General features: G+C 46.1%; 1 protein-coding gene across 1 annotated transcript; it reads left to right on the top strand.

The window, feature by feature from the left end:
* Nucleotides 1-793: 793 nt before the first annotated feature.
* Nucleotides 794-25146, top strand: LOC145357893 (cornifelin homolog). The gene is made up of 4 exons (XM_080211454.1): nucleotides 794-863; nucleotides 10013-10172; nucleotides 21222-21358; nucleotides 25039-25146. The coding sequence occupies exons 2-4, from the start codon at nucleotides 10067-10069 to the stop codon at nucleotides 25129-25131; spliced, it is 336 nt and encodes a 111-aa protein (XP_080067580.1). The 5' UTR covers nucleotides 794-863; nucleotides 10013-10066; the 3' UTR covers nucleotides 25132-25146.
* The last annotated feature ends 677 nt before the right edge of the window (nucleotides 25147-25823 follow it).

The following is a 25823-nucleotide window of genomic DNA, read 5'->3' as shown; positions in this document are numbered from 1 at the left end:
AGGGCCTGTTTCCCGGGCTATTTTTGTTCTTTGTTCTTTGAGGTAGGAGTGTTGCCGTGCGTGTGTTTCAAAACATTTTTTTTATGTTTGCATAATCTGCAATAATTCTGCTACACTATTATTGATCAATCCATGATCAATATTATTCATCAATCCAATTGATCAAATGGCGTTTATTGGTAGGGGGATTGAGTTTAGGAGCCGCAGCGTCATGTTGCAACTGTACAAAACTCTGGTGCGGCCGCACTTGGAGTATTGTGTGCAGTTCTGGTCCCCACATTATAGGAAGGATGTGGAGGCATTGGAGAGGGTGCAGAGGAAGTTTACCAGGATGTTGCCTGGTTTGGAGGGGAGGTCCTATGAGGAGAGACTGAGGGATTTGAGGTTGTTTTCGTTAGAAAGAAGGCGGCTAAGAGGGGACCTTATTGAAACATATAAGATGATTAGGGGTTTAGATAGGGTGGACAGTGATAGCCTTTTTCCTCGGATGGAGAAAGCTAGCACGAGGGGGCATAGCTTTAAATTAAGGGGGGTAGTTATAGGACGGATGTCAGAGGTAGGTTCTTTACCCAGAGGGTGGTGAGGGATTGGAATGCCCTGCCTGCTGCAGTTGTAAATGCGCCTAGTTTGGGGGCGTTTAAGAGATCCGTGGATAGGTTTATGGATGGAAAGGGATTGGTTTAGGTTAGAGGGTCATTGCTTTTTAATTGGTCGGCGCAACATTGTGTAATGTTCTATGTTCTACCTGTTGGCTCTTACGCGCTTAACAATGTATTAGATCCTCGTGATTCACATTTTACTTCCTGTTTCAAATTATTTGCTTGGGGTGTTCGCACAAACGGAGACAACTCTTGCTCTGGAAGGTGAGTCATTTCAGTTTAGAAAAACAATCTTTTTACCATTCAAACTCCTTTTGTGGTTTCCCTCACAGTGTTCACCATCTGGCAGCTCCCAGTCCACTGATATCCAAGGTTGCTGTTAAATGTATTACACCTCCCCAGCTTCCATCCTCAGGATGTGCTCAGGATGTAGCTGATGTTGGAATAAAGTTCCAAAGACGTTAACAGCTTTCCAGTGTGGTGGAATTTTATCCAAACCAAGCCTCATAATCACTGGGAAACTCTCCAGCTGGGATCAAGGAACTCATGATCTGTACAGTAAGAAGTCTGACAACACCAGGTTTAAGTCCAACCGATTTATTTGATAGTAAACTCACAAGCTTTCGCGGTTTCCCTCTTTGTCAGGTGAATGAAGAGTTCTGGCCTCAGACAGAGCATATAACAGCACAGACAGTTTACAGATTACTGATTAGAATGCGAATCTTTACACCTAACCTGCTATTCAAGTCTTAAAGTGGCTAACAATGTGAGTGGAAGGAGCACTGAGCACAGGTTAAAGAGATGTGTATTGTCTCCAGACAGTACAGTAAGTGAGGTTTTGCAGACCCAGGCAACTGGAGTACCACCTCGTGATCTGTGCCAGGGATTATGGTTGACTCTTTGGCTTTGAGTCCAAGGGTGCTGTAGCCAATTCTGGTGAGGCAATGGCCCGAAAGCCGATAGCACCAAGGATCAGAGGGACTTGGTATGCATATACAGCCATCTCTTACAGTGGCAAGATAAAATGGTTAAGCAGGCATATAGTATATTTGCCTTTATTAGCCGAGACATGGCGTTTAAGAGTTTAGGAATTATGCTGAAACTGTATAAAATGATGGTTAGACCACAACTAGAGTATTGTGTGCAGTTCTGAAATCCACATTACAGGAGGGATGTGATAGCACTGGAAAGGGTGCAGAGGAGATTTATTAGGATGTTGCCTGGGCTGGAGTGTTTTCGTTACGAAGAGAGATTGGATAGACTGGAGTTGTTTTCCTTGGAGCTGAGGAGAGTGGGGATATGATTGAGATGTATAAAATTATGAGGAGCATAGATAGAATAGACAGGAAGAGACTTTTCCCCTTGATGAAGGGATCAACCACCAGGTAGCAGAGATTTAAGGTGAGAGGCAGGAGGTTTCGACGGGATGTGAGGAACAACTGTTTCACCCAGAGGGTCTGGAACTCACTGCCTGAAAGGGTGGTGGTGGCAGAGATTCTCATTCACATTTCAGGGGTGGCACGGTAGCACAGTGGTTAGCACTGCTGCTTCACAGCTCCAGGAACCTGGGTTCGATTCCCGGCTCGGGTCACTGTCTGTGTGGAGTTTGCACATTCTCCTCGTGTTTGCGTGGGTTTCCTCTGGGTGTTCCGGTTTCCTCCCACAGTCCAAAGATGTGCGTTAGGTTCATTGGCCATGATAAAATTGCCCTTAGTGTCCTGAGATGTGTAGGTTAGAGGGATTAGGAGGTAAATATGTAGGGATATGGGGGTAGGGCCTGGGTGGAATTGTGGTCGGTGCAAACTCAATGGGCCGAATGGCCTCTTTCTGTGCTGTAGGTTTCTATGATTTCTAAGTATTTAGAGATACCAAGGCACTCAAGGCTATGAGCTAACTGCTGGGTAAGAGGATTAGAATAGTTGGTGGTTTGTCTTTGACCGGTGAAAACATGATGGGTCAGTACACACCGTTAGCTTTCAATCTTCAGCCCCATTGGGAGAGCATTAGACTGAAAACATTAAGGTCCCTGGTTGAGTGGGAGATGATGCTGCAAATTCCAAGTATCATGGATTATATGTGACCTTTGCATATTTGGGAACTGATTCTGAATTTCTCTAGTCATGCACTGAGGGATATTATTCAAACTAGTTCCTTGTTGGTACAAAACCACAGCAAGGAACGGAAAACAATTCAACAATTTAACTGAAGGAAATAATCTTCAACCCGGTGCTGTCCCTGCCCTGTGAGTGTTTAATGGGGACTGTGTAGAGGGAGCTTTACTCTATATCAAACCTCGTGCTGTACCTGTCCTGGGAGCGTTTGATGGGGACAGTGTAGAGGGAGCTTTACTCTGTATCTAACCCCATGCAGTACCTGTCCTGGGAGTGTTTGATGGGGACAGCGTACAGGGAGCTTTACTCTGTATCTAACACCATGCTGTCCCTGTCCTGGGAGTGCTTGAAGGAGACAGTATACAGGGAGCTTTACTTTGTATCGAACCCCGTGTGTACCTGTCCTGGGAGCATTTGATGGGGACAGTGTAAAGGGAGCTTTACTCTGTATCTAACCCCATGCTGTACCTATCTTGGGCATGTTTGATAGGGACAGTGTAGAGGGAGCTTTACTCTGTATCTAACCCCGTGCTGTACCTATCCTGGGAGTGTTTGATGGGGACAGTGTAGAGGGAGCTTTACTCAGTATCTAACCCCGTGCTGTACCTATCCTGGGTGTGTTTGCTAGAGACAGTGTAGAGGAGCTTTACTCTGCATCTAACCCTGTGCTGTATCTGTCCTGGGAATGTTTGATGGGGACAGTGTAGAGGGAGCTTTACTCTGTATCTAACCCCATGCTGTACCTGTCCTGGGAGTGTTTGGTGGAGACAGTGTAGAGGGAGTTTTACTCTGTATCTAATTCAATGCTGCACCTGTCCTTGCAAGTATAGTCACTATAGTAATGTAGGATAATATGATAAGATATAAAAATATGTGATCAGGAGGGAGGCTTGCTGTGGGAGGACAGTGATAACACTCACACAATGGAAAGGGAGCTGTAGTATGGTACAGAAACAAGTTAACTTTTATTGATGCAATGAGAATGCATATTTAATTTGTGAAATTGTGGATGGAGGGAGAAACTGTTTTCATGCGTGAAAGGATTGAGCAAAGGAAAAAAAACAAGAGAATTTTTTTTCACATAGCAAGTGGTCAGGATGTGGTATGCACTGCTGGAGACAGGGTTAACTGAAGCTTTCAAAATGAACTTGGACTGTTACCTGAAAAGGAAGTATGTGCAGATTGATGGGGAGAAGGCAGGCACTAAGCAGGCCAGTGCAGGCGCGATGGGCTGAATGGCCATCTTCTGCACGATTCTGTGTAATATGCGTGAAACTGAGTTGGAAGATTGCCTTCCATCACTCCCCGTTCTCATTTTCACTAAAGCTATTCAAAGTAAAACTGGGGAGAGATGTTATGCTCTCAATTTGCATTTGCCATTTTAGTCCATTGCACAAAATCAATGTTACTGACCCTTGTTAGAAGACAAAGTTCACCTTTATGTGATAGTGGCAACGTTACTCTGTGTGATCATGTCTCAATGAGAAATGAAAGTGTAACTTCCTTCAGTGTCACTCTGGATTGAATATGATCTTAATCAGAGTGAAGCATATTTAACAGAGACACAGGGATTCCCTAACTCCAGAGTGTCTGATAGAAATGGCAGAGGTGATAAGTGGATGCCTTACTATTTCGTATGTTCTTATGTTTTAATTATTTATCAAAATTTGCTGGACTCCGGGGAAGTGCCGGAAGATTGGAAAACGGCTAATGTTACGCCGCTGTTTAAAAAAGGTAGCAGATAAAAGGCAGGGAATTATAGGCTGGCTAGTTTAACGTCTGTAGTTTGAAGAATGCGACAGTCCGTCATCAAAGAAGAAATAGCGAGGTTTGATCAAGCAGATGCAGCATGGATTCGTTAAGGGGAAGTTGTGTTTGACGAATTTATTGGATTTCTATGAGGATGTGACTAGTGCGGTAGATAGAGGGGAACCAGTGGATGTGGTGTTTTTAGATTTCCAAAAGGCGTTTGATAAGGTGCCTCACAAAAGGTTGCTACAGAAGGTTAGGGTGCATGGAGTTGGGGGTAAGGTGTTAGCATGGATAGAGGATTGGCTGTCTAATAGGAAGCAGAGAGTTGGTATCATTGGGTGCTATTCTGGTTGGCAGTTAGTGACTAGTGGAGTGCCGCAGGGATCGGTGCTGGGGCCTCAACTGTTTACCATTTATATAGATGATCTGGAAGAGGGGGCTGAGTGTAGGGTGACGAAATTTGCTGATGACACAAAGATGAGTGGAAAAGCAAATTGCGTGGAGGGTGTGGAAAGTCTGCAGAGAAATCTGGATAGGTTGAGTGAGTGGGCAAGGACCTGGCAGATGGAGTATAATTTTAGCAAGTGCGAGGATATCCACTTTGGTCGAAATAATAGTAGGAGGGATTATTATTTAAAAGGCGAAAAGCTGCAGCATGCTACGGTGCAGAGGGAACTGGGGGTCCTTGTGCACGAGTTGCAAAAACCCAGTCTCCAGGTGCAGCAGGTGATCAAGAAGGCAAATGGAATGTTGGCCTTTATAGCGAGGGGGATAGAATATAAAAGCAGGAAGGTCTTGCTGCAACTGTACAGGGTACTGGTGAGGCCGCAGCTGGAGTACTGTGTGCAGTTTTAGTCGCCGCACTTGCAGAAGGATATATTGGCCTTGGAGGGAGTGCAGAGAAAGTTCACTAGGCTGATACCGGAGATAAGGGGGTTAGCCTATGAAGAGAGATTGAATAGACTGGGTCCGTACTTGTTGGAGTTTAGAAGGCTGAGGGGGGGTCTTATAGAGACATATAAGATAATGAAGGGGATAGATAGGGTAGAGATAGAGAGATTCTTCCCGCTTAGAAAGGATAGCAGGACTAGAGGACACAGCCTCAAGGTAAGTGGGGGGGGGGGGCAGTGTAGATTACAGTTGAGGAGGAACTTCTTCACTCAAAGGGTGGTGAATCTCTGGAATTCTCTGCCTGTTGAAGTGGTGGAGGCTACCTCGCTGAATATATTTAAGTCACGGGTAGATAGGTTTCTGATAGACAAGGGAATTAAGGGTTATGGGGAGAAAGCGGGAATGTGGAATTGATCCACTTCAGATCAGCCATGATCTTACTGAATGGTGGGGCAGGCTCGAAGGGCTAGATGGCCTACTCCTGCTCCTATTTCTTATGTTCTTATGACATTATGAGCACATAAATAGTACACAACATGCGTAGTACATAAATAAGTAATATAAAGCACATACACGTCCAAAAAGATATAGGAATAATTACAAATGTCCTGCTGTAATAGCCAAATATAGTAAAATGTCTGACAACACCAGGTTTTAGTCCAACCGATTTATTTGATAGTAAACGCACAAGCTTTCGAGGTTTCCCTCTTTGTCAGGTGAATGGAGAGTTCTGGCCTCGGACAGAGCATATAAAGCACAGACAGTTTAGAGATTACTGATTAGAATGTGATACTTTCTTGCATCTCTGTAAAAACTTGATGTCTGTGTCGATATGCGCAATCTTCATGGAGATCCTCTCTACTTGGATCCGGCAGTTTGCGATGTCGATAGTAGTCATGATGTGTATGTGCCGGTGTTGGACTGGGGTGAACACAGTAAAAAGTCTGACAACACCAGGTTTTAGTCCAACCGATTTATTTGATAGTAAACGCACAAGCTTTCGAGGTTTCCCTCTTCGTCAGGTGAATGGAGAGTTCTGGCCTCGGACAGAGCATATAAAGCACAGACAGTTTAGAGATTACTGATTAGAATGCGATGCTTTCTTGCATCTCTTTTTCCTGTGTTTACCCCAGTCCAATGCCGGCACATCCACATCATAGCCAAATATGCCAGAGGTGCTTTCACCCTCATTCTATCTTTCCATTGTATCGACACCTGTGTCCACTATCTAAACAATCTGAAAACTGCCAACAGCTGGTTCCTCTTTGTGTCACCACACAATGAATCGTTTGTTCCATAAAGGTTGAAGGAAATAAGTTATTTCAAGGCAGCAAATACCTGACCCTTCTTTGAGAACCAAAAGTTCTGTTCAAGAAAGATGGTGGACACATTTCAGATGAGGTGTCTTCAGAAGACACCTTTGCTGATGACTGAAGAGGGCAGCCTTTGAAAGATAAGTTCTGCCACAATTAAAGCAAATGGAGCGACCAAGTGTCATTGTCGGCCATTTTATTCAGGATTGGCTATCATAGTGGTTTCGGTTAGCTCGGTTGGCTGGCTGGCTAGTTAGTGACACAGAGCAACGCCAACGGTACCACTTCAATTCCCGTACTTGCTGAGGTTATTCACGAAGGTCCCACTTTCTCAACCTTGCCCCTCACCTGAGGTTTGGTGACCCTCCGGTTCAGTCTTCAAAGGAGAGAGCAGCCAGTGGTCATCTGGGACTCTGACGACTTTATCTTTGTACACCAGTCCACAGGAGGGGGTTACCATTTCCCTCTGTCTCTTTCTCTGAGAACCAAACACTATCAGAACCAATATCCTGCCCATATGGCACCTCAGCAAATATAACAGCCAAATTGTGCACAGCAAGGCATTTTCCCCCTGTGGCAGAATCTAGGACCAGATGGCATGATCTCAGAGTAAAGGGTCATTTATTTCAGACAGAGATGAGGAAGAATCTGTGGAATTCTTTACCGCAGAGGGTTGCAGAGGTTATTATGTTCAAGATTGAGATGGACTGATTTTTAATTGATAAGGGAATCAAGGATTATGGGGATAAGGCAGGAAAGTGGAGTCAAGGATTATCACATCAGATCGCTCATGATTGTATTGAATGTGGGAGAAGACTTGATGGGCTGAATGGCCTATTTCTGCTCCTACATTTTCTGGTTTTATGGCCAGGTACTCTGATTGGTTACATTGGTTCGGGCTAAATATTGGCCAGGGAAATATTTGCTCCCCCTCCCCGTTCTTCTTTTAAATGGTGCCATGGAATTGTTACATACAGTAAAAAGTCTGACAACACCAGGTTTAAGTCCAACCGATTTATTTGATAGTAAACTCACAAGCTTTCGAGGTTACCCCCTTCGTCAGGTGAACGGAAAACCTCACTCACTGTACTGTCTGGAGACAATACACATCTCTTTAACCTGTGATCAGTGCTCCTTCCACTCACATTGTTAGCCACTTTAAGACTTGAACAGCAGGTTAGGTGTAAAGATTCGCATTCTAATCAGTAATCTGTAAACTGTCTGTGCTTTATATGCTCTGTCTGAGGCCAGAACTCTCCATTCACCTGATGAAGGGGGTAACCTCGAAAGCTAGTGAGTTTACTATCAAATAAATCGGTTGGACTTAAACCTGGTGTTGCCAGACTTTTTACTGTGTTTACCCCAGTCCAACGCTGGCATATCCACATCGTTGTTACATACACCTCAGAAAGCTGAGAGGACCCTCAGTTTAACATCTCATCGGACAGTGCAGTGCTTGCTAAATGGAGCAATTGAGTGTCAACATAGATCTTGTGCTCACCTCACATCGGTAAGCGACCAACTGAGCCACAACTAACACCCGGACTGGCATTTTTGAACCATGCTTGCCCCAAGGTTGTAAAATCCCACCCAAAGTCAATGGACCTTTGCATGGTCTGTGTCTTGCCCGCTACAATTCCCATGGCGGGTAGGATGGGAAAATTCTGCCCCTGATGTCAACTGATAACTCCCCCAGTTATTTTGCATGTACCAGCCCAAACAATAAGCACTGGCAAAATATTCAAGCCTGGAATATTGGCCGCGATTCTCCCAAAAGTGCTAAATTGGCAGGAAAACTGTTCTAAATCCCGACTGTTTTGTCAGTTCAGCTTCTCACCTGAATCTCCCCACTCCATGCTCTCCAGAGGTGTCAGTCATGAATATCATTAAAAACCCGGGAGGGGGTGGTGCAGGGTGGGGCCTATTCATGCTGGATCTGACAGTTCTGGAACTCTGCACATGCGCATTGGCTCCCATCTGTCAGACTCCCCATTTACTGGCCAGCTCAATCACTGGCCAGCCTGGGACCCCCAACAATGCTGCCCCTCCAGATACCCCTACAGCCCAAATGCCCCGATGTATAGTTCACTCACACCCAGCAGCGGCTATCCCGCTAACCCCTTCACCCCAGCAGACCCCCCTGCTGATTTCCCCCACCCTGGGGCCAGATGCCACCCCCCCCCCGAGGCAGAAACCCCCCAGCAGATCACCTCCCCTAACACAGTCTGCTCCAATCGCTCTTTCCCTCCGTCCCAGACCAATCCTGTCTGCAGGGTGGCAGTGGGACCCCCACACCCCCCCATCAATCGCCCCTATATCCTGCCCACAATAAGCTCCACCCCCTTGGCATTGTCAAATGCCCGGTGGGCAGTGCCAAGGTGCCCCCTCGGCATGGGCATTTTGCCCCTTGGGCAGTGCCAGAGGGACAAGCTGGCACTGCCAGGGTGCCCATGCCCAGGGGGCACCACCCCCTTGCCACCCAACCCCCTGGGGGTCACCGATTGCCCCCTACTTTATTCCAGTGGGATATCCCGCTAATTCCCTGAATGTGGGGAGCTGGTCTGAATCCTGCTGGAATGAAATACTCCTTGCGGGGTGGGAGATTCAATCAGCACCTGAAAGTTCTCGATAATGAACTGCTAAACATATTTAAAATACATTTTTAAAAGATTCAAATGACTTACCTGCCTTCCCCCCCCGGTTTCCAGCGTGGTCTGACTGGCGAATGTTTGCCGGCTCTGGGAGATGCGCATGGGTTCCCGGCACATGCGCAAATCCTGGTACAAGGCTGGCGATGCACATCTCCCAACACAACCTGCCAGGAAAGTTGCAGGTTGTGATGGGAGAATCACAGCCATTATGTCCTTGCCTGATCCAAGTGGAATAGAAATGGGAAACCAGGCTGAATGTATTCCTATCAAACCCTTAATTATGTAATACGTACGGCACAGAAAGAGGCCATTTGGACCAACAGGTCAATGCTGGTGTTCATGATCACAGCTGCAAACCTCTGGTGGGATTCTCCAGCTGCGCTCGCCACAAAACCAGCGAATCCCACCTGAGGTCAGTGGACCTTTGTGTGGTCTGCCCCCTCCTCTGCCCCAACCCACTACGATTCCTGCAACAGAAGAACTCACCTCCTCCTCATGTAGATCACCTAACACAGCACAGATGATCAAACCTGGCACATTCAGGACTGAAGAAAGTTACCTTGAATGGTTCCAGCAAAAAAAAAGAGGCCATTTTGCAAATTCTCTCTGTTTTGCTTTCAAAATTAGATTGAATTGACAGCGTTCAGGGGGGATTTAACTGTTTACTCATCATAATAACTTGGGTTCTTCTGCAGCCTGCCTGAATCTCTCATCTGCTGCCTAAAGACATTGTGCCAGCATTCTGAAACATGTCATCAACGACTGTAATTATTCAGCAGCCAGGACCTGCCATCGGAGGGGCTAGTGGGCAATGGACTACAGGCCTTTGTGACATCTGTGATGATATGACTATCTGTAAGACCAGTTCATTCTTTATTGTGTAATTATAGCAAGTTGAGTTGAAGTCTTTATAAACCACACTCTCCACCAACTTCTAATCAGGGAAGAAAGCAAAAGTTCTGGTGAGTTTTTTCACAAGAAATTGGCAATCCTGGGGATAAATGTTACGTTCAAACTCTTCCCCAATTTGATCTTCAATAAAAGGGCAGAAATATGGCTTGATTAAAATATCCTTTGATGACTGAGTTAACAACATTCCCAGGAACAAAGAGCAGTCCTCTGGAACCTCTTCCAATTCTTCAAGAATTCAGTGCTCCTCCAACTCTGGCCTCTTGTGTATCAGTGATTCCTTCACCTCATAGTGCAGCCATATCCTCAGCCTCTGTAGCCCCCTTTTTTAACCCATTAGAGACAGTTGTAGTCCTTCTGAGACACCACAGTGGCATTACTGACCAAGATGCTTCCCAGAGATACTCAATAATTGACAGATGGCAGCAAATTCAGTTCACTCTATACACAGATTCAGAAACATCTGACTCAGTGGAACAACAACAGCAGTTACATATCAACATTAGTCTCATAGGTTTAAGTTTAAGTTTAATTATTAGTGTTACAAGTAGGCATACATTAACATTGCAATAGTTACTGCGAAATAGTCGCCGCACTCCGGCACCTGTTCGGGTACACCAAGGGAGAATTTAGGACGGCCAATGCACCTAACCAGCACATCTTTCGAACTGTGGGAGGCAATCGGAGCACCCAGAGGAAACCCATGCAGACACGTGGAGAACATGCAGACTCCGCACAGGTAGTGACCCAAACCAGGAGTCAAACCCGGGTCCCTGGCGCTGTGAGGCAGCAGTGCTAACCACTGTGCCACCGTGCTGCCCAGGAGGTCCGGTGGCTCAGTAAGCAATGTTTCTACCATTGAGCCAGAAGCTCTGTGTTCAAGTCCCACTCCAGGATTTGTTGATGGAGGGAATGTTCATGGCAGGCTGACCATCAACCAATTAATCCTCCTCCAATATCCCCCAAAGGGGAAAAAGATTGTGTGAACTTAAGAAACAAACAACAGCTAATGAAACACCCAGAGGTACTTCAAGCTAAAATTAATGCAAAGTCAAAGTGAAAGAGAGATTGGCACAGATGAATGAAAAAATGGATGTGAAGGAGGGTCTTATGGAAAGAGTGAGATGGGAAAAGAATTCCTGGTTTTAAGGGCTAGGCATAGAATCTATTGATTTGCTGCCTAATTCCAGATGTTATAGACTAAAGAGACACTGCAGCATTATTCCTACACTTGCCTTTGGCCAATGACACTTAGTAAACCAATCGGTTGAGTTACCAGTGCTTTGTCTCAATCATACAACCTGACCTTACAGGCAATTGTTGAAAATTCTGGAGAAGAGATATCAATGCCATTTCACCAGGACATTTGCAGAACTTCCATCATAATATACATGAAAATTTAACACCGCAAATTTTGGACCTCTCTATCTGTCTGCTTTGAGCTCCAGGACTTGAATCAGCCCCCAGTTGAACATAAGAACATAAGAAATAGGAGCAGGAGTAGGCCAACTAGCCCTTCGAGCCTGCCCCGCCATTCAATAAGATCATAACTGATCTGTCGTGGCTCAGTTCCACATTCCCGCCCTCTCCCCATAACCCTTAATCCCCTCGCTTATCAAAAACCCATCAACCCGCGTCTTAAAAATATTTAGCGAGGCAGCCTCCACCACTTCAACGGGCAGAGAATTCCAGAGGTTCACCACCCTTTGAGCGAAGAAGTTCCTCCTCAACTCCGTTCTAAACCGCCCCCCCCCTTTATCTTGAGGCTGTGCCCCCTAGTCCTACTGTCCTTTCTGAGCGGGAAGAGTCTCTCCACCTCTATCCTATCCATCCCATTCATCATCTTATATGTCTCAATGAGATCTCCCCTCATTCTTCTAAACTCTAACGAGTACAAGCCTAGTTTATTCAGCCTCTCCTCATAGCTCAACCCCCTCAACTCCGGTATCAGCCTAGTAAACCTCCTCTGCACTCCCTCCAAGGCCTAAATATCCTTGCGTAAGTGCGGCGACCAAAACTGCACACAGTACTCCAGCTGTGGCCTCACCAATGCCCTATACAGCTGCAGCAAGATCTCCCTACTTCTATATTCAATCCCCCTCACTATGAAGGCCAGCATCCCATTCGCCTTCCTGACCACCTGCTGCACCTGCAGGCTGGGTTTTGCAACTCGTGCACAAGGACCCTGAGGTCCCTCTGAACCGTCGCCTGCTGCAGTTTTTCGCCACGTAAGTAATAGTCCTTCCTACCATTATTCCTACCAAAGTGGACCACCTCGCACTTGCCAACATTAAATTCCATTTGCCAGTTCCTGGCCCATTCGCCCAGCCTATCTAGATCCTTCTGCAGACTCTCCACACCCTGGTTTAAAGTCCTGGTTTAAAAAAATAACTATCCACCCTAATGCCACTCTCCAACTCTTAGTTTGTAACCATGTAGACTATGGCATTTCAAGTACATATCCAAGTTTTTTTAATGTGATGAGGGTTTCTTCCTTTAACACCCTCTCAGGCAGAGTTCCAGATCCTTACCACTCTGAGTGAAAACAATTCATCTCAACTCCCTTGCTCTAATCTTCCCATTGGTTATTGACCTCTCTACTGAGGGGAAATAGAGCAAACAAGGCTGTATCTCGCTCCTTCAAAGGCTCAGAGGTCTTACTCTGAGTCAGTTGCAGAATACGTACCCTCGTAGGAAATCCCAATAAGATTAATGCTGACGAACCGGTTCCCAGACCTTTGGCTTTAAACTATTGAGATTTACCACCGTGCCTTTCGGTAACTTTGCTTGACAAATGTGAACAATACATTTAAAATATCAGTATATATGTTTTAGATTCATAACTATTTGTTCAACGCATTCAGATATGTGTAAACTGTTTGTGTTAGCTTGCCTAATGATCATTTAACTCTTTACTGATCCTTTGTCCTCTTAAGAACTTAAGAATCTTATTGGTTCGGAATCCCCTTCTTTGCCTGCTAATCCCCCTGACATTAAGGAACAATTTAGCCTAGTTAATCAACCTAACCCGCACATCTTTGGACTGTGGGAGGAAACTGGAGCAACAGGGGGAAACACGCACAGGCAAAGGGAGACCATGCAAACTCTGCACAGGCAGTCACCCGAGGCTGGAACTGAACCTGGGTCCCTGGCACTGAGGCAGCAGTGCCAACCACTGCCACTCTGGAGAGATGTATTGCTGGGGCTGTGGAATTTTGCAAGAGACATTAAATGGGGATCTGTTTTTGTGGGTACAAAAGATAATATAGCACTACTGAAGAGTATGTAGCAGGGAAATTCTCCTGCCCTGATCAACATTTTATCCTTCAAGTAACATTGTTAATGTGGGTCATCCAAGCTCAAAACGCTGGCTCTATTCTTTCTCCATAGATGCTGTCAGACCTGCTGAGATTTTCCAGCATTTTCTGTTTTTGTTTCATTAGTTGGTTGCTTTTTATAAACTTGCAAATGGCTATGACATTTAACTACAGAGCAACAGCAACATTTCAAGAAATAATTAACTCAGTGAAGCACTGTGACAGCCTTGCGATTGGAAGTATCTTCCTTTCTTCTTTATTGATACTTTTTTCCATTTCTAAATCCCCACTATCCCCACCCATGCCGCTTCTGAGCCGTAGAGTTTGTGCCAAAGACAAAGGGATTTTCTTGCTACATGATAAACATTACAATTTTTTTTTGTTTACTTTATTCCAACCCAATCAAGTCAAATTAAAGCCAATTCAGAGTCCCAACAAGTTGGGACATTCCCGATCCAAGCTGACAAGACAGGGCTCTCACCTCCCGTCTTGGGCTTGATCTACATGATCCAAGCTGATTGGAGTAGGTGTAGCTCCTCCTCCAAGGCTTGATCTAATTTGCATCTTAGCCAAAAGGCCGAAATGCCGCTTGAAAAAATTGCTTCAAATGAAGCTGAAATGTAACCTAATGATTTCAACCAAGTGCAGCACGTTGATACTACACTTGATCTTAGCCAAAAGTGTCGGGATTCAAGTCTATTTTTCTTCACCAAAATGGAAAATAGCATGTAGACAGCTGAAGATGCTAGTTTATTATCCTGTTGAGATATTTCCTGTATCTAACCATGTTCTAACAGAGTTGAGAGTGCTTGGAAAGGAGATTTTATCCTTGAACCTCTCAGCCTCTTTACCTCTCCCTTCTCCAAGACACTCCGTAAACCTATTTCTGTGGCCACACCTTTGGTATCTATCTCAATGTCTCCTTCTGGGGCTCAGTACTACATTTTGTCTGTTTTAATACTCCTGTGAAGTGTCTCGAAATATCTTAACACACTAAAGGTGCTCTATAAATGCAAATTGTCGTTACTGGACAGCATGGTGGCACAGTGGTTAACACCACTGCCTCACAGCAATCGGGAGCCCGGTTTGATTTCAGCCTTGGGTCACTTTTGTGTGGAGTTTGCACATTCTCCCCATATCTGCGTGGGTTTCCTCCAGGTGCACCGGGTTTCCTCCCACAGTCTAAAGAAATGCAGGTTGAGTTGATTGGCCATTGTAAATTGCACCTAGTGTCGGGGGACCAGCTAGGGTAAATGCATGGGGTTATAGCAACAGGGTGTGGGTGGGATTGTGGTAAGTGCAGACTCAATGGGCTGAATGGCCTCCTTCTGCAGTGTAGGATTCTAAGATTCTAGTTCTGAATTTGGGAAATAACAATGTTAATTTTGAATAGTTAATGACAGTTACATACTATGAAGTAACGGATAGGATGGGCATTTCCTTTGCTGCCTATTCCCTGATGTGCAGTTTCTAATCTGGGAGCACTTGGGTCGAAATTAACTATCAATCAGCTTTCACTTCCAGTGATAAAGAGGAAGTTAGTAAACAGCTGCATATTTCGGTTTCTTTTCTTAAAATTATAATTCTTCGTCTCTTTTGTTTTGCATTGATTGTCCCTCCAGCTCTGTAAAATATCTGGTTTCCATTCTCCCATGCCGAGAGATGTGGTGGAATTGGTTGGTGTTTCGGGGTGGGGGTGGGGTAAGTGAGGGGTGGGAGGGGAGAGGGGGAGGATGGGGGGAGGGGGGTGGGGGGAGGTGGGGGGAGAGAGGGGGAGGTGGGGGGAGAGAGGGGGAGGTGGGGGGGAGGGGGAGGTGGGGGATGGGGAGGTGGGGGGAGGGGGGTGGGGGGAGGGGAGGGGCGGAGGGGAGGGGGAGGTTGGGGAGGGGGTGGGTTGGGGGGGGAGTGGTGGGAGGGGGGGTGGGTGGGGGGAAGGGGGGGAGGGGGGGTGGGTGGGGGGTGGGTGAGGGGGGGTTGGGTGTGGGGAGGGGTGGGGAGGTGGGGGGGTGAGGTGGGGGGGGCGGGAGGTGGGGGGGGTGGGGGCGGGAGGTGGGGGACAGGGGGTCGTGCGGTGTTAGCTTGCCCCACTTTGATCCTTGAGATCTGGATTCAAATCTGGTCCACATTGCACATGAATTAATTGAAGGTTATCCAGATTATATCCAGGTTATATCCAGATATAGGGCACAACTCAAAATAATCCAGCCCCCCGGGCTCATTGAGCCTTGCCCATAGGATTCCCTGTCAATGTCCAATTAGTTGATTCCAGCCGGTTGAGCCCACAATTAGATCAGCCGCAACCTTAATGAATGGAGGGGCCGAATGGCCAGCTACTGTTCCTAATTCATGTGGCCGCATGTCCTTCAGGGAGGGGGTGTTGCTGGGCTTGCACATGTGTGGGGACAATAACTGGCTTTCTGCGTGTTAACTGTTTGACCCGTTGACAATCTTAGTCAAAGACTAACATAGGTATAGTGGCCGCCTGGAAAGAGGTCAAAGAGGGCAATTGGATAAAGCATTGCCAAACCCTCAATTAGGGCCTGAATTTTCGCCCTTGAATTGGAAGCGCAACATTGGGACATTCCACGGCCCTGTGAACCTGACCCAGGACAACGAGGTCTGGAAATTGGGATTTTCATTCTGGGAGTGCAGGTTGGATAAAACATTGGGCCTACTGACCTGGGACTGGGTGCGAGGCTGCTGGGTAGAAGGTCAGCTTCTGTGCATTAGCAAAAACATTCTTCCAGCCTTCACCCTTCAGCCCTAACCTGTATCCCAAGCCGCATCCATGCCTCCTCATGCCTCCTACCCATTCTATAACTCCCCTACCCTCCACATCAAGCTATATCTCTGTACTCATTGTAACAATTTTCTTTTTAACATTCCAAGACAATTTTTTCAAAAGTTTAAAGGTAAGGTTATTTAAATGCCTTGACAGCTTGGCAGGTCCCTTTGACAGTGCTTTTTGACAGATCCACTTGACAATCCTGACTGGATCCTTTGACAGGTGCTTCTGACAGTTTGCACAGTTGATTGTGCCAGGTCAGTTGACAGTTGCAATTAATTAAGTTGAACTTAATTAAGTAGGCTCCAGGCAGCGGGTGATCGACGGGGCCGTCCGTCCCGACTGCCTGCCCCTCTACCGCGGCTACGTTTGTGGCCAGGTGTCCCTGGAGAGGGAGCACGCGGTGTCCATGGGTGCAGTCGACGCCTTCCATGCCCGCTGGGCACCGCAGGGGCTGGCGTGCGTTATAGACCCCCTCAATCACATTTTGATTTAATGTTTTAAGTTTCCTTTGGACTTTGGTTTCTGTTCAGGCCGTCCCCCCCGCTTCCTTTTTGGGGGGCTACCCCTCTTAATTTGTCCCTAAGTTAATTTGAGTTAGTTTTGCTCGTTTGGCTAACAAGAGCTACCTGATGAGTCTTAATTGATGGTTAAATCATGCTCCTTATTTAAAGCAGGTGTGTCAGACTCCCAGCCTGCATTCAGCAGGGAGGAACTGCAGATCTGGCTGTGCAGATGTTTGGTGTAAACAAAGTTACTTGGTGACTGGAAAAAAAAACTTAATTAAGTAGGCTACATTAACAATGAAGTTATTGTGAAAATTCTCTCGTTGTCACAATCTGGCACTTGTTCAGGTACATTGAGGGAGAATTTAGCATGGCCAGAGTACTTAACCAGCAGGTCTTTAGAGCGCTATCTGAACTGTTCAACCCTAACCCTGGATAAACAAATAATAACCCACTAAATTCAGACCTGTTCCTCACCTGGTCAAATCTGCACATTCCCGGTTTCACACTCGTGGTCTATCAAGATCCAATTCAGTGGAGGCAGCTGATGATTTAAATACCCACTTGCCTCTGCAAAACTGAGCATGAGCTAACTCCGGTCTGACTCTATTCCCGTCCATTCCCAATGCCTTATCATGAGATTGCACATCCAGAAGGGACTAGCCCATTGACAGCCAGCTCCCGTCCTTGCTGCCAACTGCCCTTCATCCTTCTCCCCACAAATCCCACCCCCCATCCCCATTCCCTCATCCTCCATTCCCCTCACCCCCTCATTCCCCTCACACCCTCATTCCCCTCACCCCCCATTCTCCTCATGCTCCATTCCCCTCACCCCCATTCCCCCCACCCCCATTCCCCCCACCCCCATTCCCCCCATCCCCATTCCCCTCACCCTTATTCCCCCCACCCCTATTCCCCTCACCTCTATTCCCCTGACTCTCCATTCCCTTCACTCGCTCATTCCCCTCACTCACTCATTCCCCTCGCACCACTCATTCCCATCACTCCCCTCATTCCCCTCACCCGCCCCCCACATTCACTTCACTGCCCCCCCCCCCCCCCGCCCCCGATTCACTTCACCCCCCCATTCCTCTCGCTCCCTACTCCCATCTCCCACATTAGCCGTGGCCTGGTTTACTCGGTAGTCCTGGTACTCCAGTGCCTGTCCTTTCGGTAGATACCGCTGCCTTCCCTGTGATACCGCTGAGCACCAGAGCTCCTGCCTCAGATTGGTCAGCAGCTCTCAGTTGGTGAGACTTCCACCTTCACAATCATGAATCCAGGGAAGACCTCTTTACTGCCTGGTCAGCTTGTGGTTCAGGGGGTCTCCTGAAAAGTGGCAGTGTGAGTCTCTCACCAGCTCTCCAGCCAGAAGAGAGACCCTTAAAGCCTCAACAAGATTCCATCCAAAGCATCAACAGCAGAGATTTGTTCTCATTATGTTGCAATTATTTTATTAATTAATTTGGTCATCACTGTCAAGAATGGGGTTTATTAGTCATTTCTTGATGCCGAAAAGGTATAAGCTGATGTCGGTGGTGCATTCTTAATAGTTTGGACACAACTGAATGGTTTGCTGGATCGCTTCAATGGGAAGTTGAGAGTTAACCACATCAGGGTCTAGAGTCAGATAAAAATCAGATTGGAAAAGGGCAGCAAGTTCCTTTCTGTGAAAGGCATGAGTGAAACGTGTGGGTTTTTATGACTTTTAATGCTTTATAATCGCAGCTGATGTTAAAACTGGAAAGTCAGATCCTAGAGTGAAACCTCAATTTTAACGTTATTTTGTTTTAGAAATCAGAGAAGTCAGTTACTGAACACATTTACAAGAGTCGGCTAGTTTACCATTAACGCAAAGAATAAAGTGGTTTTTAAAGAAGAAAAAAATCAATTATATTATTCTAGTCAAAAAGGTTGGAAAAATCTCAATACAGATACCAGAAAATGATTCAAATTCCCATTAGTCCTTTTATCTCGGGAGCCCTTACTGACAAAAAACCCGCTGAAGATTTACCGCTGTCTCAGCACCAAAGTCTCTTTCATGGGTTAACTCAGCTTCAAACAATTATCCTCCAGTGAATTTCTCAGCATTCGCTAGCTCCTTTTTTTCAGCTGGGTCTCTTCCTGAGAAACCCAAAAACCACAATCAAAAGCTTCAGATAAATCACGTGAGTTCCCTGAACTCAGTTCCCTAGCAGACTTGTAGGATTCCTTATTAGAGAGATTAGACCTTCTGTCTGCAGTCTTTGGGATACACACACAGACACATACACACTCACGCACACAGATACAGACAGACATACACTTACAGGCACAGACATACACTTACAGGCACAGACATACACTTACAGGCACACATACACAGACACATACACACTCACACACACACACACACACTCTAACTGCCCACCCTTCTGTGTTTCCCCAACTCTCCATGTGTCTCTGGATCCCTGTTGCTATGCAACAGCCCTTTTTTTGCTAAATAATAACTGGCAAGTTCCAGTCCACCACCCCACCCAACACGACAGGTTCCTTCACAGTGGATATAGCGAGCCATTCCAATATCCATTGATTTCCACAGAACTAGAAGATCCCATTGTCAGGGCAGGAAAATTCTGTCCTTTTTTTTAACTTCACTAATCTAACAATCCATTGGTAACCCACCTCTCTACTTCAGGAGTTGTCAAACCTCATAAGAAATACATGTGGGCAAAGAGGACCCAGGACTTCCCGGCACCCAGTTCACAAAAACCTCTGAATGAAGATAAAACCTTCCTTCACACCCAAAACAATTCAAAATATAAATTACATTTAAAGCCTGTTGCCTGCTGCAAAGTCTGTTTAACCCTTATACGATGGACAAATAACTACAAGTAGACATCTTATTAGTACAACCAATATTAATTTAAACCCACACAATCAATATTCACCCACCCCACCAACAAAAAGTTATCTTACAGAAAATACTAGAATTCAAGTCCAATACAAAACCTTGACTTAACTTTGTGTGACTGGCAAGTACCCAAACAGATATTGGCCTTTATCTGTGCGCTAGTCTCAGTAGTCGTCTGCGTAGTCTGGTCCCTAGGTCTGGTCTGGCACTCTGGCTCTGGTCTTCCTTCCTTCCTTCTCAGGTGTGGTGGCTCTCCTCGTGTTGGTCTTCGTTGGTGGTGGTCAACATTGTTGTAGCTCTTTCGTGGCATCAGAGGTAGTGATTCCTAGTTGCGCAGCACCCTTTATACCCAGTTTGATTTCACGCCCCTTTTTGGCCATTGCCAATCAGTTTGAAAGGCTGAGGGACTTGAGGTTGTTTTCGTTGGCGAGAAGAAGGTTAAGAGGCGACTTAATTGAGGCATACAAGGTGATCAGAGGATTAGATAGGATAGATAGCGAGAGCCTTTTTCCTCGGATGGTGATGGCTAACACGAGGGGGCACAGCTTTAAATTTAGGGGTGATAAATATAGGACAGATGTAAGACGTAGGTTCTTTACTCAGAGGATAGTAAGGGCGTGGAATGCCCTGCCTGCAGCAATAGTGGACTCACCAACTTTAAGACCATTCAAATAGTCATTGGATAGAAATATGGATAATATTGGAATAGTTTAGGTTAGAGGGTCATTAGATTGGTTCCACTGGTCAGCACAACATCGAGAGTTGAAGGGCCTGTACTGCGCTATAATGTTCTAATTGTTCAGGACTTGATCACCCTGATCAATAAGAATCCAATCAGGTGCTACCAAGCCGATCTCTGGGTGTGTCCCCAACAGCGATGTCTGTAGGTGCTGGAGGCACATTGGTCACATACCTCCCTCCTAAATAAGGGTTCACGGTGCCATTATGTCTGGTACACAATCCAGTGTGACCAGAAAGTCTCTTTCATTCTGGAGATGAAACAAGCCAGTGTGACTACAAAGTCCCTTTCATCCTGGAGATGACCCATATCCTGTGTATTCACTCGTCAGCGTTGCAGTCTGTTTGTCTCTGTCTTTAAACTGCAGCCTGTTGGTTTAGTTCTTGCCCAATTGTCCCAGAGTGCTTTACAAATCGCCATTTTAGATGGCCCGTTTGGCCACAAGCCCTAACAATTGATACAGGCTTTTTACTATTTTCAAATCCGTAAACATGAATTTCAATCCTCAGGCTGCAAGGTGGGATTCAAAGTCACAGACTCGAGAGCCGAGACTTTCCAGTCCCGCCCCAGTGGGTTTTCCTGCAGTCAATTTAATTGCCATTGACTCTGGAAAGACTGGAAGACGCTACCCGTGGGAGAGGCTGGAAAGTCCCACCACAGGTTATCAAGTTAGAACACCACTGTTGTATTGCTATGTTACAGTGGATGAATCTCGGGAATGAAAAAATATATGAAAATTATGTTTCTTTTCACAGGCTTTGGTGGTCTCTGCTGCCCACTTTTCATGCCATGCTACCTAGCCAGTTCTTATGGAGAGAGTTGCTGTTTGGGTTGTTTGCCTGGTGGTATGACTGCACTGAGAACTCACATGCGTCTTTCCTATGGCATCCAGGTAGATGGATATTATTCATTTTTTTATTCATGGGACATGGGCTTCGTTAGCTGGCCAGCATTTGTTGCTCATTCCTAGTTGCCCTTGGAGGGCAGTTGAGAGTTAACCACATTACTATGGCTCTGGAGTCACATGTAGTCCAGGCCAGGTAAGGACGGCAGATTTCCTTCCCTTAAGAGCATTAGCGAACCATGAGTGGGTTTTCCTGACAATCAACAATGGTTTCATGGTCATCAGTAGATTCTTAATTCCAGATATTGTTTATTGAATTCAAACTTCACCATTTGCCATACTGGGATTCGAACCCGGGTGTCCAGAACGTTAGCTGAGTTTATGGTTTAATAATTTAGCAATAATACCTCCAGGCTACCGCTTCCCCATGTTCTGCTGTTATTTTTCCACAGCTTTTCTCCCCTTCACAGGTCTTTCTGTTGCAAGATATTTCTGGATCACTGCATTTTGCTTCGACTCCCACAACCTGTATTTGAATGGTCTCCCCTGTCCACTTAGTGTTCAGCTAGTCAGGAATCTCTGCACCGAGTGTTCTGGTATTTACTGCCATTGTTTCAGGAATGTGGGAATCTCCCACTACATTTATTCTTTGTGGAATGTGAAGAAAAGATGCAGTGGCAAAAGGAACGGATGATTTAAATATCCACTAACCGCACATGCATGAACCTCGGCCCACTCCATTCTCAGTGCCTGATTGAGAGACTGGATACGCAGAAGGTAGTCATAGAATCTTAAAATCGCTACATTGCAGGAGGAGGCCATTCAACCCATTGAGCTTGCACTGACAACAATTCAACCAAGCCTTATCCCTGCAACCCCACATATTTACCCTGCTAATCCTACTGACACTATGAGGCAATTTACTATCGGCAATCCTAACCCACACATCTTTGAAGTGTGGAAGGAAAACCGGAGCCCTCAGAGGAAACCCATGCAGATACTGGGAGAACACCACACAGTCACCCAAGGCCAGAATTGAACCTGAATTCCTGGCACTCTGAGGCAGCAGTGCTAACCACTCTGAAGGCCCCATTGAGAGCCATCCCCAGCCCTTGCTGCCAACAGCCTCCCCCTTCCCACAATCCTTCTCCCCACGACTAATACTCCATGAACCCTTCCCATCTCCCACATTGCTCACTCTGCAATCCTGGGATTCTGGTGCCTGTCAGCAGCCTCCCACTAGGGCTGCTGGCCTGTGATTGGCCAGCAGCTATTGATAGGTGAGATTCCACTCTCAGAGTTTTGATTCCAGGAGAATATCTGCCGCTGGCTTTGAGAATTACCAGCATTCACATAGCACCTTTCATAAATCTGACATCCCTGCGCATCACAACCACTCACTGCAGTAAATGTAACAAGGGTCCACAAACAGCAATGTGATCATGACTGAACAACCTGTTTTGTGGTGTTGATTGAGGGAACAATATTGGATAGCAAGGCTAGGGTTCTTTAGAGTTCCGCAAACTGCCATCGTTTGGGTTCGGTGGGGAACACATTCCTGTTTATCACAGCAATCCTACAGGCATCTTTAATTCCTTGTTTCCTATAATTCCAATTAATTTGCTGGAAGATGGGATTTCCACCCCACACTTGGGCAGAAGTCCTACCTTAGCAAGGTGCTGGCCAGTATGCAATCCCAGCAGTGTCAACAGTGACCAGGACTGCAGTGAGAACAAGCAGTCTTCAGATTCCAAGCAGTCCAGGACCATGTAGGTGTGGGGGGCTCTCATGGTTTGGACGGTCAGTGAGGCTAAAAGGTTGGGGAGAGAGGCTCGGGCGTCTCGATGGAAATGCTTGGTAGAGGGAGTCCTTACGGGGATTGGGGGTGAGGGGAAGGAATCTTGGAGGAATTCCATGGTGTGGAAAGGGGGCATTGAGGGAGATGCCTGAGGCCCAGGGAAGATGACCTGCTGATGACCTAATTATTAGCACTGAAGGGCTTGAATAGGGGCAAAAATGGGCCCTAGGCCTCACCCACCCAGTTAAATATCAGACAGATATGGGGCAGGCAGGAGGGAAGACCACACAAGGTATTTTTGCTCTCCCCTGCAAGGCAGGTAACAGTAAAATTCTGTCCCAGGAGTAAGCCACCCATTCTTCTTCAAAATAGTGCTGTGAGATTTTTAAATCCTCTTGAGGGAGTAGATAGGGCCTTGGTTTAATATTTCATCTGAAACTTTTGACAGTACAGCACTCCCTCAGAGTTAACTCAAATATTTATGCTCAACTGAATTTACACCCAGAAAATTGTGGTTCAGAGACAAGAACTAACAGCAGAGTCCACAGACCACAGACATGGTGGACAGGCCCCTGGTTAAACAGGGAGACTTGTCATCATAATCACAAATTTCCTGCCCACCTCCATTGCTGTTCACAAAAGGCGTACTGTGAGCTCAGAGGTTGTTTATTAAATTCAAATTTCATGAAAATATTTCACAGACATTGGTTATACTTTATTCTTATGTGTCTCATCAGTCAGAGAGCTAAGTGTGTGGCATGCCTCATCATTGGCACAACCTGATCATTGTAGAGGAGTTTACAGTGGAGGAAACAATGTTGTGGTTTTTCTCGCTCATTCTTCATTGAATATTGATGTTTGTTTCCTGTGTTGTACATGTCGCTCTCAGTTGACTCTCATTCCTGTGGGACATTGTCCATGAATACTCTCAATGGGGATAATTGAAATGGTTTAGGTGAACTCAAAACCATATAAGGTCTCTGCCAGCCAATGTCCTGAGATAGGCACACATTTCGACAATACTACTGTCCTTTTGGAGACTCATTTTGTTACCTTGACTCACTATTCCGATACAACATCTGTCCCACGCCTTCATATTGCTGAGCACACTCCACACTCCTCCCACGCCTACCCATCCCAATCCTCATGCGAGCTGCTGTTCTCCTACTCCCTTCCCTGCAAACTGCTGACCTCAGATACGCAAAGTGGTGTGCGCACCATGTTTAAATAAAATTGTACCAGGCGTGTCAGGGTTTCCTTGAAAGAAGGACTTTTTAAAAAAAAGTTTACACTAATGAGTATTCATAACACACAAATGTACTTTGAGACTGAACCTGCCACAGGAAGGAATGAGGCCTGACACATTGAAAATGTGTCACCTACTTCATTTCTGCATCGCAGCCCGCTGCCAGAACATCTAAATTTTGCAGCCTGCCAAATTCATTCCCCCCACAAGCCACACTTGTCATGTTTCCACTCTGACAGTCTTCACCTCCTGCCACCACCACATTAACAACTTCAAATGGCTTCTTGTCACCTCACAACCCCCTTGTAGCAAACCTCCATCAGCTGCTACAGAATGGGAGCGAGTTTTCCCACATTCTACAAAATCAGCTCAGATCAGCAAATTAAGAGTTAGGAGGTGGGTACAACACTGAGCCTCCTCTCACTGACCCAATGGACCATCTTTCCAACCATTATTCAACCCCACCCTCCCCACCACCCCAGCGCCCCCCATCTCCCGGGATCAGTCTGCTATTCGCTCTCTGCTCTCTGAGTTACGTTGAATGCTAGGAAAGCTCTCCCGAGTCTCAGTGACCAAAGCCTGACTTCTTCTGATCAGTAATCTATCATTCTGAATGGATGGCTCAGTATTCAGATTGCTCAGTTGGCTGCTCTTCTAAGGCTTTTCTCTTCTCTGTTATTACAGGGAACCATCTGTCAAGATGCGTTGATGACGGGCTGCTGTGGCACATGTGAACTTTGTCGCATGGCTCGTGAGATGCGTAAACGCAATCGTTAGCACTGGGATGATGGATAAAAGGTGCTTCTTTTGCTGAAAAGAAAGTCAACCCTATTTTTTCCCCTCCCTGGGGCGGCACGGTGGTTAACGCTGCTGCCTCACAGTGCCAGGGACCCGGATTCAATTTTGGCTCAGGTCGCTGTGTGGAGTCTGCACGTCCTCCCCATTTCTGCATTGGTTTTCTCCAGGTGCTCCAGTTTCCTCCCATTGTCCAAAGATGTGCAGGTTAGGTAGATTGGCCATACTAAATTGCCCATTAGCATCCAAAGACATATAAGTTGGGGGGATTCGTGGGGACAGGTCAAATGCTCTATCAAAGAGTCGGTATAGACTTGAAGGGATGAATGGCCTTTCTGCACTGTAGGGATTCTATGAATTCTCAGGATATTGACTTTCAAACTTTCCTGGCAAAGGGTGGTCCCGGCCCTCCAGCAAACTGCCATTCGTAAAAGGTGACCCAGACTGATGTGTGTCTGCAAGCTGGACTATAGAGTTGAATATGGTCCTCCCTCCTTGCTAAGTGCCACAAGTGCTGTTAGGAAGGGTGTTCCAGGATTTTGATCCAGCAACAGTGAAAAAACAATGAAAGAACAGGGGATTTTCACAGTAACTTCATTGCAGTGTTAATGTAAGACTATTTGTGAGTAATAAATAAACCTTACTTTATATATTTCCAAGTTGGGATGGTGAGT

The sequence above is a fragment of the Carcharhinus amblyrhynchos genome, chromosome 24 (genome assembly GCF_965287045.1).
Source record: "Carcharhinus amblyrhynchos chromosome 24, sCarAmb.v2.hapA, whole genome shotgun sequence".
In the NCBI taxonomy this organism is placed as follows: Eukaryota; Metazoa; Chordata; class Chondrichthyes; order Carcharhiniformes; family Carcharhinidae; genus Carcharhinus; species Carcharhinus amblyrhynchos.
The sequence above is the reverse complement of the archived record's forward strand: the minus strand, read 5'-3'. Positions and strand labels throughout refer to the sequence as shown.